Source organism: Silurus aristotelis, assembly GCF_946808225.1.
Source record: "Silurus aristotelis genome assembly, chromosome: 14".
Lineage (NCBI taxonomy): Eukaryota > Metazoa > Chordata > Actinopteri > Siluriformes > Siluridae > Silurus > Silurus aristotelis.
In genome coordinates, this window is record NC_139587.1 from 1,151,844 (window position 1) to 1,165,572 (window position 13,729).

Consider the following 13,729-nt stretch of genomic DNA (forward strand, 5'->3'; position numbering starts at 1 on the left):
TTATATTTATGAATGATAATATATGCTGTATTTTATTATTATTATTATTATTATTTTTATTATTATTATTATTATTATTATTATTATTATTATTTATAATGAAGGCATTCTGACTGCGGTGCACGTGACCACCACCGGAAATGTTACGTGTCTCGGTGTTGCAGGGAATTCTGTCCCCTCATCTCACCTGATTGGTTATAATAAAAATATATTTTCAGAGAAGAGAGACATAGGGAGCGAGCGAGCGAGAGAGAGAGAGAGAGAGAGAGAGAGAGAGAGAGAGAGATTTGTGATTTGAGACACAGCCCGAGTGTTTGCTTCCTTTTTCCCCTGCAATTAAACTGAAGTCGGTGTGCGCATGCGCATTTAAAGGTCTTTTGGGAGTTGCAGACTAAAGTCCTTCCCTGGTCAGTGTCGGTGCTGTTGCAGGTACAAGCCTTTGAAAAGATTTGTGTGGCCATGAGCGCGAGCCAGATGATGAAGGTGTTTGTGACCAGACGCATTCCACAGGAGGGCATGAAGCTGCTACAGAAAGCCTCCATGTGCGCAGGTTTCTTTCACTTTCTCACAAAAACTTCAGTTCTCACTCAGAGAAGGACATGCGGTCCAAACCCTAAAGAGTTTCAAGACTTCACAAACACCAGGTTTAGATCCCACGTGACGTCAGTCTAATCCTTTCTAATACACAACCAGTCTGCTGAATAGATCAGATTCTACTAGATTAGATGTTTTATCCTCACTCACGTGCTGTCCTTCTGTTACTTATAGTCTATTATACTGTATATTCTATATAAGAAACCTTTATATATATTTATATTCATTCTCTGGACGATTTTTTAATTAATTTCCAGCTTCAGACTTGTAGGAGGCGGAGCCTAAAGGGGCGGGGTCATACCTGAACGTATTCTCGATACAGTATTAATAAGAAAACATTCTGATTCTTAAATTTATAATTATTATAGAAAAAAACTTGCAATAAAAATTATTTTGCCAAAATAAAACAATTATAATAATAATAATAATAATGACAATAGTAATATTAACAAAAAAATGTTAATAAATAATACATTGTGTATATTGTGATTCTTATGATTCATATATTATAATTATATTAAATAATTTTATTTGCAATTAAAAATATTTTTACTTGCAATGATATATTATCCCAGTGGTGGTGTGTGTACTTCTCAGGTGTGATGTGTTGCTGTGGGACTCTGATGAACCTGTTCCACGTGCAGAGCTTCTGAAGAAGGTGAAAGGAGCTCACGGTCTCCTGTGTCTGCTCTCAGATCAGATCGATGCTGAGGTTCTTGATGCAGCTGGTGAGCTTCGGCCTCTGTGCCACTTTCTCTATGTGTGTGTGTGTGTGTGTGTGTGTGTGTGTGTGGGTGTGGGTTTGTGTGTGTTTGTGTGCATGTTCTTGATGAGATGACCTGACCTTCAACACCATGTCGAGGAACGAGTGAAGGGGAAGTTAGTCAGTGAAACATGTTGAAGCTGCTTCCTTATTTAAAGCACAAAGCCTCGTCGTGCTGAAACAGGAAGTGTCTAGTGAGAAACGCTGCTGCAGCACACTGAGCATCACACACTGTCTCACTTACAGTAACTTATATTAAAACACTGCTTGCCAGTCTGTGATGGGGAAATAATCAAGAACAGGGTGGTGTGATAAATGTCAGATGAGCCTCCATAACGTTGATTATTTTCCTGTAACATCCTGCCACAAAGTGTGATTTCTTTATTTCTTTATTTATATAGTTGCATTTAATATTGCTGAACGTTCACAAATTGTCATTCCCTGTTCTCACTGTGTGTGTGTGTGTGTGTGTGTGTGTGTGTGTGTGTGTGTGTGTGTGTGTGTGTGTGTGTGTGTGTGTGTGTGTCGCTCAGGACCCAACCTAAAGGTGATCAGTACGATGTCTGTGGGCTTTGACCACCTCGCCATCAATGAAATCAAGAAGCGGTGAGGAACCTGATGTTTCAGAAATCATTATGATTGGATGATAGAAAGGGGGTGTGGCTTATACTCTCTTAAGGGCATGGCCTGCCCAGCTGTTTCTGTAATGCAGCTGTTCCAAACCAATAGTTTCTTTTTTTTTCTGCCTGACTCTCCATCCATCTATCCATCCATCCATCAATCCCACTGTCTCTCAGGGGTATAAGGGTGGGCTACACCCCTGATGTATTGACCGATGCTACAGCGGAGTTGACCGTTGCTCTTTTATTGGCTACGGCTCGCCGCTTACCCGAGGGCATCCAAGAGGTCAAAAGGTCAGTCCAGGAACAGTTTACTGATTTATACCTAAAAAATAATGAATAGATCTATTTAGTGATAAATGAATGAATTATGGGATGTTTGTTGACGTGGCAGTGGAGGCTGGAGCTCATGGAAGCCCCTGTGGTTGTGTGGTTACGGTCTCTCCGGCAGTACAGTCGGGATTATCGGCCTGGGACGGATAGGTACACACACACACACACACACACACACACACACACACACACACACACACACACACACACACACACACACACAAAGAGCTTTGATTACAGTTCACATAAATGCACAAAACTTATATAAAAAAATATATATATAGGTTACAGTCTGCAGTGCAGTGTCTACAGTGCAGTGTCTACAGTCTACAGTGCAGTGTCTACAGTCTACAGTGCAGTGCAGTGCAGTGTCTACAGTCTACAGTGCAGTGCAGTGCAGTGTCTACAGTCTACAGTGCAGTGCAGTGCAGTGTCTACAGTCTACAGTGCAGTGCAGTGCAGTGTCTACAGTCTACAGTGCAGTGCAGTGCAGTGTCTACAGTCTACAGTGCAGTGCAGTGCAGTGTCTACAGTCTACAGTGCAGTGCAGTGCAGTGTCTACAGTCTACAGTGCAGTGCAGTGCAGTGTCTACAGTCTACAGTGCAGTGCAGTGCAGTGTCTACAGTCTACAGTGCAGTGCAGTGTCTACAGTCTACAGTGCAGTGCAGTGTCTACAGTCTACAGTGCAGTGCAGTGTCTACAGTGCAGTGTCTACAGTGCAGTGCAGTGAAAAAGTTCCAGATATTTTTTTTTTGTATGTTTGTCACACTTTAATGATTCAGATCATAAAACAAATTGTAATATTACACAGATAACATAAGCAAATATAAAATGTTGATTCCATTTATTACGGGGTAAAAGCTCTCCAAACCTGCCTGGCCCTATGTGAAAAAGTAATTGCCCCCTTAACCTAATAGCTGGTTGTAGAAGAAAGAGAAGAAGAGTGGAGCCAGAATTCCTCCACATGGAGGTGAATGACTCGATTGCAGTTATTGCAAACACTTGATTGCAGTTGCTGTTAACAAGGGTGGCACAAACAGGTTTAAGGGGCAATTACTTTTTCACATAAGGCTAAACCAGCTTGAACAGCTATTTTTCCCATAATAAATATAATGATCGCTTAAAAACTGCATTTTGTATTATTTTTGTGTAATATTTAAATGATCTTGCTCATCCGAATCATTATAATGTGACAAATATGCACAAATTACTTGTGTGTGTCAAAACACTTGGTCAATAAACCTGATTCTGATAATCACAGAGTGAGTAATCTCTCTTTATGGGCCAAACTCTATTTTTATAAGATATTGACAATTTATTATTATTTTTATAAATTATAATAATAAATTGTCAAATTTTTATAAACCTTCATGGGTGCCAATATTTAGGCTGCACGTTGTTGTGGTTTTAGACGTGTGTGTGTGTGTGTGTGTGTGTGTGTGTGTGTGTGTGTGTGTGTGTGCAGGTTTGGCCATCGCACGGAGACTGAAGCCGTTCGGAGTTAAGCGTCTGCTGTATTCAGGACGGCAGCCCAAACCTCAGGCTGGAGAAGTGGATGGAGAACATGGTGAGAGAAAATACGAGTTCTGAAAGAGAAAAGAAAAAAAAACGAGAATTAGAAAGTCATTAATAAAGGAAGTGAAGGATGAGTCATGGATAGAACATAATGACTGTTTTCCTGTCTGTCTGTCTGTCTGTCTGTCTGTCTGTCTGTCTGTCTGTCTGTCTGTCTGTCTGTCTGTCTGTCTGTCTGTCTCTCTCTCTCTCTCTCTCTCTCTCTCTCTCTGTCAGTGTCTGTCTGTCTGTCTCTCTCTCTGTCTGTCTGTCTGTCTGTCTGTCTGTCTGTCTGTCTGTCTGTCTGTCTGTCTGTCTGTCTGTCTGTCTGTCTGTCTTACTGTCTCTCTTTGTCTGTCTCTTTCTCTCTTTGTCTGTCTCTCTCTCTCTCTCTGTCTCTCTCTCTCTTTGTTTCTCTCTCTTTGTCTCTCTGTCTCTCTGTCTCTCTGTCTGTCTGTCTGTCTGTCTGTCTGTCTGTCTGTCTGTCTGTCTGTCTGTCTGTCTCTCTCTCTCTCTCTCTCTCTCCCTCTCTCTCTCTCTCGTGCGTGCGTGTGTGTGTGTGTGTGTGTGTGTGCGCGCGCGCGTGTGTACACACTGATTGACACTCTCCCTCTCTCTGGCTCACAGTGGCTCTGGACTCTCTGCTGTGTGAGAGTGATTTCGTGGTGGTTTCGTGCTCTTTGAGCCCGGACACACAGCAGCTCTGTAACAAGGAGTTTTTCAGCAAAATGAAGAACACGGCAGTTTTTATCAACACCAGCAGGTGAGGAACGCTAAAGTTTTGGCACCCCTTTAGCCAGTACAGATAATCCCAGAGTTACGATGGTCTGATTTACGGTTTTTCGATATAAAATATATAAAATATAAACAATTTCACGCAGGCAGCAGTGTACGATGTTACGATACGTTGGACGCAGCTGGGATGAGCGAATCTCTCCCCTGTGAGATGCCCCACTCTCGCTAGCGCTCGACGGAGTAAAGTAAAAAATCCTGTTTCAAATGGTTTCAAACACCAATTTCAGTGATAAAAGCATGTTCTCCAAGCGCCAAGTACGCCTCCTGCTGGTAGTGAAAAAAAGAGGAAAGCCATCAGTTTAGAGCATGAACCAGGAAAGACCGTCACAGTCAGAGCACCATCTTCGACTTATGATTTGTTTGACGAGGACGACCTGTATATATTTTGACAGTATATAAACTGATCAGCCATAACATTATGACCACCTGCCTAATATTCTGTTGGTCCCCCTTTTGGTGCTAAAGCTGTTCAGAGCATCAACATGAACAACTTCAGCAGTTTGAGCTACAGGAGCTCGTCTTTTGGATCGGACCACACGGACCAGCCTTCACTCCTCACGTGCATTATGGACCCCCACGACCCTGTTGCCGGTTCACCACTGTTCCTTCCTTGAAGTATCTATCTTTTGATAGATACTGACCACTGCAGACCAGGAACATCCCACAAAAGCTGCAGTTTTGGAGACGCTCTGACCCAGACGTCTAGACGTCACAATTTGTCAAACTCACTCAAATCCCATTTTTCTGCTTCTAACATCGACTTTGAAGACAAAATGTTCACCTGTTGCCTGATGCATAAATCCAATGACTAAAAGGTGCCACGTGTGTGTGTGTGTGTGTGTACATTTTAATACGACAGTAATGTAACAACGTTGTGACACCTTGTACGATTCCTTGTTCTCGGCAGCGGTCGACGGAGTTCAGTTGTCTCTGTGTTGGAGCTCGTTTTTTTGTTTGGTGTTTCAAAGCCCAGTTTTTATTTCTCGCTTGGCTCCGCTCTGCCTCACGGCACTCGTCCACACACCCGCTGCTACATTCAGAACATATAAACTGTAAAGTTTCTACTGTACACGAGTGTGTGTTGTTAATGATTATCTCTATACCACACCGTACTCATCCCCATTCTTAAAGACTCCTGGGTAGGTTTGTCTTGACTTCAGGGAATACCTGTATAAAAAATAAAATAAAATCACAAGCCCCCTAACAAGCCCCGCCCATTCCTGCCCCCTCCTCAGGAACTCTGTGTTGCGTGACATTAATTTGCATATGAGATTCTGATTGGCTGCTTTTCTTTATGACACAATAACACTTCCATGTCAATAAGATTGAATGATCTTGATGATGATGATGGAGTGTTTTTGATTAGAGGAGCGGTTGTAAACCAGGAGGATCTGCTCGAAGCTCTCACCAGCGGTCAGATCGCTGCAGCGGGTCTCGACGTGACCACGCCTGAGCCGCTACCCACCGATCATCCGCTCCTCGGCCTCGACAACTGCGGTTTGGACTGATTTAAATATGATCAGAGTTTTATATAAATCAGAGAAGCTTCAAAATGTATTTATAATTTAAAGTTCCCCTGAAAACTTATGTGGATCATTAAACCGTCATTCAGTGCTGTTAATAATTTTTTTTTTTAAATAGTCAAAATATAATAAAGATAATTCCTGACTCCTATAATAATGTGTGTGTGTGTGTGTTCTGTCTTGGGGGCGTCGCAGTGGTTCTCCCTCACATCGGCAGCGCCACCTACTTCACGCGAGGCGTCATGGCTCAGCTCTCGGCCCAAAACCTGCTGTGTGGTCTGACTGGAGATGCCATGCCCAACGAACTGACGCTGTAACGCCTCCTAGTGGTGATTGATGGAAAACAACACTCCTCTTAACCCCTCAGAAGAGCATCGCTGTCACTGATCCAGATGTTCCAGCTGCACTACTTTACTTAACCTTTAGAATCAACGACTGTGACTTAAATCAATTAATTAAATAAATTAATAAATATTAATGTTCAGTGTGGAGTAAACGTTTACATTTTTTTTTGTTTAAACAAAATGTTGCAATAAGATTTAATCAAAAAGTATAAAAATAATTTTAACAATGTTTTCTATTAATAATGAATTGAGCATTTCTGAGCAACCTAAATTACTGCAATATGCTTTAATAAAATAAAATTCTAATCATATATAAATAAATACATTTAATATTTATTATGAATAATGATGATCTAATATCAGTGCACAATAATGAAATATAAACCAATTTAATATTTTATGATCATCTTTCAGCTGCTCCCATTAGGGGGCGCCACAGCAGATCCTCCGTCTCCATCCCCCTCTGTCCTCTACATCTCTCTTTCACACCAACTACCTGCATGTCTTCCTTCACCACATCCATAAACCTCCTCCTTGTTCTTCCTCTTTTCCTCCTTCCTGGTGTCTCCATCCTCAGCATTCTCCTACTGATATACCCCATGTTCCTCCTCTGCACATGTCCAAACCATCTCAATCTCACCTCCCTCACCTTGTCTCCAAAAACGTCCTACATGCGCTGTCCCTCTAATAAACTCATTTCTAATTCTGTCCATAGTCGTCACGCCCAATGAACATCTCAACATCTTCAGCTCTGCTACCTCCAGCTCCACCTCCGGTCTTTTAGTCGAAATGTTATACTTTTTTATTTTTTTAAGAAGAATATCATAAGACTAATTTAAGGCTCGACTTCCACACGCCGATGGACCAAGATTTTAATTTATTCATGTCGTGAGTCATATTTAATAAACATAAAATCTGTTCACAGAAAAAAGTCGCATACATTAAACATGTCTCGTGTAGTCTGGGTCACAGGACCAACACAGCAGCTGCATCGCGTCACGTCACGTCTGTAGACATCAACTGCCTCAGACACGAAGAAAAGAAGGTTAAATTAAATGACAGTCCTCCAGAGAAAAAACAAACATGTCATTGTGCTGCTGCCGCCGATGATGATGATGATGATGAAGGACGATGCTGTTCCATGGGTTTTACAGGCGAGTCTCCATCATCATATGCTGTCCAACTTCTTCAGGACGTACGGAGCTGAAACAGAAGAAACCATGACTGTTTAGGTGCAGCCCTGACCATGACAAATATATTCCTTAGTGAACATCTCGTTCAAGACTCATTCCCCCTTTAATGCTACAATGTCCTCCTTACTCTTCTGAGAAGGTTTTTCACTGGATTTTGGTGGTGTGTCAGTAGAGATTTGTGTTCAGGAGCACGAGTGAGTTCAGACACTGATACTGGCGGAAGTGAGGAGTAAGGATGAGTAGCGTGGTGAGACCTGGTACTTCTTCTGGACCACTAAGTAAAATTGGGTCAATACCAGACTACGGATGAGCTTCAGGACCATCAGTTATCGAAACGTTTGTCATTTTGTCTCCGTCTAATTCGGTGTTTATTGTGAATTAGGTGCTGCTGCTTGTCATTTTCCTTCTCTGAATGACGTGATCACGTCGCTGACGTTCGCTCGACGTCTGTCGTAGGCAAAACTGGCAATATAAAACATTTTCAAACATAACGTGCTTCCACCTCCAGCAATGCGCTCCATCATCTCCTGCCTCAGGCTCAAGCGAACGCAACATTCAGTATAAAAACATTTTTCCTGATTAATCAGCAGATAGATGACCGCTGGAAATATCAGCAAAAATTCATATCGATAGTTTTTCCTGCTTCTGGTCTGCTGTCATTACGAGAGCGGCCTCTAGAGGTCGCCACGTGCTGTTTGTTTTCTTTGTTTCAGTTCTATTTTACATGGCGTTTGTTTTTTTTTTATCCGTTTTGAAAAACGGTTATTGTTTATGGTCGGACGATTAATCGGTTATTGACCAGAATATGAAGAACTTTAAGAATTTAAGGAGGCATCAGTCCACGGTGGTCCTTAACGTACCAGCACAATAACACTGAGCAAAATATCGTCTAATTATAGTAATAGATCAAATCCCGCAAAGAAATCGAAATTCAAATTTTTTTTTTGCCAGTATCGCATTCCCCTAGTTGAGGAGGTCATGGAAAGGTTCTTCCACACCAAGAACCATGTCCTAATGGAGCTCAGGTTTGTGTGGAGAAGCATCATCATGCTTTTGGGATTGGGAATCTTCTGAACAAACACTGTTCTGTACAAGTATGTGATTAAAAGTTTGCGTCATCAGTTTGAAGAAGAACCTCGAGAAGGTTTGATGATCAGAGGTGCACACTGGAGTGAACCTAAAAAGAAGCTCGGATTTGTTTGCAAATCTGGATCTCCATCATCGACTGCAAATGATAACAATAATACAATAATAATCTATAAGAACTCTGCTGATTGTGATTATTCAGGATGTTCTCAAATCCTCCACACATGGGACACTTACTGACTCTCAGAAGAGCGACATAAAGGAGGAAATTTCTCACGGATGAAATCACATCCTCCCGCATTTTCCTCTTCATCTCCTCCGGGTCTAATTTGGGTCCCAATCCTTCGAGTTTAAACATTTTAACTCAAATATTCGAGTTTGTTTCTCCTTGAATGATCTGCAGCGACACACTGCTGAACCCACGACTTCCGGGTTTGTAGTGCGCATGCGCAGTTTACCAGGAAGGCCCCTTAAGACCGCCGGTTTTGAGGTCCGGGTATATTACTGATCTAAAACATTTATGTACAGTATATAAAAAGGTTTTCTTTGTTTAATATTTTATAGGATTTATAGTAATAAAAAATAAAAATGAAACACGACATGGCGTAAATATTGTGGTATTTAACATGCAGGGTAAATGTGAGGTTTTTGATCAGGCAGTATCGCAGGACACACTCTGTCTCGAGACTCAGTTTTAATCCTGAAAAGCAAAAAAAGTGCAAATTAATTCTATTTGATTAAAATTATAATTTTCAGGATTCTAAACCTGCAGGTGATTGTTAGATTGCTCGATGCTCAGCTGTAAACATGGATCTCTGTGGGTTTCATTCCTCCACTAACGGACACACACATGTTCCTGAATGGCAGCATGAAACATCTGCAGGGGTTTTACCCCAAAAACGCAAAAGATCGGATTTTCCAAACGTGAATGGAGACAGAGGAGAGTGTAGAGATGATTTTCCTGCTAAAGAAACAACCAGAAACCACAGTAAGTCATGCAAATGCTGTAAAAACAAAAACTTATAATAATAATAATAATAATAATAATAATAATAATAATAATAAATATATATATATATATATATATATGTATGTATATGTATATATTTCTCTATCAATTGAGCTGGCAAATGCAACAGATTTGTGTGTGCTTGGAGAAGTTTTGGAGAAGCTGAGAAGCCTGGGAGAAGCTGCAGAGAAGCTCAGGAGAAGCGCAGGAGAAGCGCAGGAGAAGCTCAGGAAAAGCTGCAGAGAAGCTCAGGAGAAGCTGAGGAGCCTAGGAGAAGTGCAGGAGAAGCTCAGGAGAAGCGCAGCAGATCAGAGAAGCTGAAACTAGGAGGCTTCATCTTACCCATGTCATCACCGTCCTGTCATGACCTTTCACCCGTGTGATTATCTTTAGGCCTGACCAGACACACCAAAAGTTTTTCAAAGTTTTTATCAAGACGAGGCAGAAGAAAACATGCACTTCTTCAATCTCCTGAGCATCCTGATCTCAGATCCTCCTCATTCCTGTCCTCTGTGTGTATTCAGGTGTGTTTGTGCGGATCGACGGTCAGAGAGGTGTGTATTTCTCCGAGAGCTGGGAGCCGAACGGCAGCACTCTGTACCTTCCCGTTCACGGGACCGTGCTCACCAACATGCAGAAATACGAGCAGATCAGCTTCGAGCAAGGCTGCTTCTGCATCGGGGACGAGACCGGAGGCTTCCTGCAGAGGGTTCAAGGTAAAGAGGTGAAACACTGCAGATTAGATGGAGAAATGATCTCTTATCACACATAGAGAGGGACATGAACGAGTCATGAGAAAGCTCAGGACGTGAGAACACGGAGACGATGGTCTGTTCTGGGTTTGATTCAGATCTAATTATAATGTGGATTTCCTTGTTTGTGTGATGACCCACAGGTCAGGCTCTTCACTGCTGGAGATACAGCAAAACAGACACGAAGCTCTTCATCGCCCTGTCCTACTTCTTCACAAACCGTGACGTGAGTGAAAGTCATGTAGTCCTGTTATAATCTTCTCCACACGTCTGGGAAGATGTTCCATTGATTTAGTGGAGATTTGTGCTCATGCAGTGACACAGGTTTTGCTAAAGTCAGGAACTGATGAAGGTGAGGAGGTTCCACACACTTCCAACCCATGTGAAGTATATCTTCATGGAGCTGGCTTTGTGCACAGGAGAATTGTCATGCTGGAACTGCTGAAGAACCACATATGACTGGAAAGATCATGATAATGAGCAGAAAATCTAAAGAGACATTTTTTGTGTGTTTTGCAGGTTTTTCAGGAGGTCCTGAGCTCTCTTGAGTGTTTGTAAGGAGAGAAAACACACACACACACACACACACACACACACACACACACACACACACACACCGAGCTAAGTCTCCTAGATAATTACATTTCATTGTTGTGTGTTTAAAATGTTAAACAGATGTCACATTTGTTGTTTTTCTGGTTCTGATCTTTATTTTTTTATGTGTTGAGATTTTACAGTCCGTGTTTTTTATCTGGATTGTAGAATTAATTTCAATTTTTCCTGTCGATTGAATCAAAAAGCTTTACTTTATTACTGACATAAAATTCACTTAAATCCCCAAAAGACTATAAGGACACTGAGGGGGCCAAAACCTTTGCACTCCTGAAACAGATTCTGCACCTTTTATTCCTATGAAGCTGATATGATCTGTTTATTCCTGTTTATTAGCTGTAAAGTCAATCCTCTGAGATTTCCCATCTGTTGTATTTTTAGAGCTGCCCTGTGATCATTTTTACCTTTTGTTTATGGTGTATTTTTAATAAAATAAAAATAATAATACAAACAGAACGTCTGTGTCGAGGTCTATATTATTAGTTTAATTATTTTAAAAGGGGCAAAGCACCGAAGGTGTGTCGACGCCTGGGACGGTCAAATTCACAGATTCACATCGGCGTAAAAGTTAACGACTTTTTAAAAAGTGTGTATTGGACACAAGTTGGCATTTGTATCGTTCCGCATCATTTTTAACAAATTTGCTTCAGTGAAAAACTATTCATGTATAATTATCAGTAGATGTGCTACACTTTTATTATTTATTACTTCCCTCCTCTGATCCAAACTGTAAACACCAGACCTCAGTGTATTTCCCCTAACGAATTTCAGTTCCAGGTTATAACAGTACAAAATGTAGAAGAGTTCAATAGAGGGTTATTTAAGCCTAATGGAGGAACGTGACCTCGAACTTTGTGATGTTAAGAATATTGCTCGTGTCTTTAATGGGAGAAAATGAACGCGTTCTATAAAACATTCTGATGACAGAAACAACTTCAGATACCTTAAATGTTCAGTAAACCGAGGAGGTAACGTCTTTGCTGTAAACAATGTAATCCACATCATTTATTTATTTATTTCTTTTGATATTAATTGATGACCAGAATAAAGCAGATCTTTAGGTTTTGGTCTGGAATTAGAAATTGGATGAGCTGTAATTCATGGGTTTGTCCACCAGATGGAGGTAAAACCCCACTCGTTTTCAATGCATTTTGTAACTAGAAATTATAACTGCAAAAAAAAAGATATATACAGTGTGTGTGTGTGTGTGTGTGTGTGTGTGTGTGTGTGTGTGTGTATATAGAGAGAGAAAAAGAGAGAGAGAGTATTTATCTTACAACAATTTTTTATATTATATATAAATAATTATATATTCTATATAAATATATATAAACTCTATTTATTCTGCAGTATTTTACACATGGATGCTGTGAAACAGCTCAGGTTTTGTCCTACATGTGCTTTCGGGTTAAACAGGGAACGATCTTCAATCTACTTCTACACCACTTCCTGTCTTTCTGCTTTCTTTCCTTCTTTTTTGGTTGCACTACTTGCTGCAGCAAACACACTTCATTAGCGACGGCTGACACCTCAGCGTGTCCTCTAAAGTGACAGGATTGGACTTCCTCTCTAGTCCACTCTCTCTCTCACTACTTCTTTTTCCAAATCAACACCAGCAGCCACCTGACCACACAATCTGTAGTGCCCTGCTGCTCCATACTCGCTGGCAGGAGAACTGACGATCCCTAAACCCCAGATCTCTATCTCTAGACCTGCTGAGACCAGATGACCCTTCCCCACCCCATGCCCCAGCAGGTCCTTATGAAAGGCAAAATAAAAGCTCAGATTCTTTTTCAGGAGCTTTCGGAGAACATTGCGATGTCGTCGTTGGAAGGCATCATTAAGATCAACGCGAGGTGCCCAGGATTCGTATAGATTGACATCAAGAGGTGTTGATGTAAGAGACAGTAATTCAGCGTGAACATTCACCTGCTGTTCCGTTCCACCGATTAGATATTTATCTTTAACTCAAGGGTTCTTCAGCTGTTCCTCTCTAAGCCAATGATTCCAGAGATGAAAGTTTGGGAAAACCTCATCCAGGTTGAGAATTCAGTCTTCATGATTAGTGGTTGATTATAGTCGTGTGTGTGTGTGTGTGTGTGTGTGTGTGTGTGTGTGTGTGTGTGTGTGTGTGTGTGTGTGCCTTTATTCTTGGTATCGCCCATGGGCTTTCAGATTCTTAGATGTTTGCACGTTCCCACCAAATCTGAGCAGGTTCCACCACTCAGAGCATCTTCTGAAAAGATCTCAGCATCAGTGTAAACACACACACACACACACACACACACACACACACACACACACACACACACACACACACACACACACACCTGCTCAATGCTTCACCACAACGGAAGCGTATCCGGAAACTGGTGAATAATCATGAAATAAAAGTCGGATCAGTGCTTCTGTGCATGTGTTACGGTTTGAAGATACAACCTTCTGTGGCTTCTGTGCAATTTATATTAATCATCAGTCAAGTGGAGCGTGGGCGTAAAGTGAAATCTTTTTCGATAACGACGAGGGCTAGCGCTACGCCGCTTTGAGTCG

At 41.4% G+C, this 13,729-nt stretch overlaps 3 protein-coding genes across 3 annotated transcripts; 2 read left to right on the plus strand and 1 right to left on the minus strand.

The window, feature by feature from the left end:
• The first annotated feature begins 145 nt into the window (after positions 1-145).
• On the plus strand, positions 146-6,792 carry grhpra (glyoxylate reductase/hydroxypyruvate reductase a). The gene is made up of 9 exons (XM_083559843.1): positions 146-542; positions 1,192-1,322; positions 1,891-1,963; positions 2,155-2,271; positions 2,372-2,460; positions 3,777-3,878; positions 4,493-4,628; positions 6,027-6,157; positions 6,379-6,792. The coding sequence occupies exons 1-9, from the start codon at positions 460-462 to the stop codon at positions 6,498-6,500; spliced, it is 984 nt and encodes a 327-aa protein (XP_083415969.1). The 5' UTR covers positions 146-459; the 3' UTR covers positions 6,501-6,792.
• Positions 6,793-7,387: 595 nt separating this feature from the next.
• Positions 7,388-9,272, minus strand: tomm5 (translocase of outer mitochondrial membrane 5 homolog (yeast)). The gene is made up of 2 exons (XM_083559874.1): positions 9,044-9,272; positions 7,388-7,730 (listed from the first exon to the last, which is right to left on the minus strand). Exons 1-2 carry the CDS (start codon positions 9,162-9,164, stop codon positions 7,696-7,698), a joined length of 156 nt encoding a protein of 51 aa, XP_083416000.1. The 5' UTR covers positions 9,165-9,272; the 3' UTR covers positions 7,388-7,695.
• Positions 9,273-9,465: 193 nt separating this feature from the next.
• LOC310736382 (uncharacterized protein) lies at positions 9,466-11,635 on the plus strand. The gene is made up of 4 exons (XM_083559870.1): positions 9,466-9,794; positions 10,340-10,531; positions 10,711-10,793; positions 11,087-11,635. Exons 1-4 carry the CDS (start codon positions 9,614-9,616, stop codon positions 11,123-11,125), a joined length of 495 nt encoding a protein of 164 aa, XP_083415996.1. The 5' UTR covers positions 9,466-9,613; the 3' UTR covers positions 11,126-11,635.
• Positions 11,636-13,729: the final 2,094 nt, after the last annotated feature.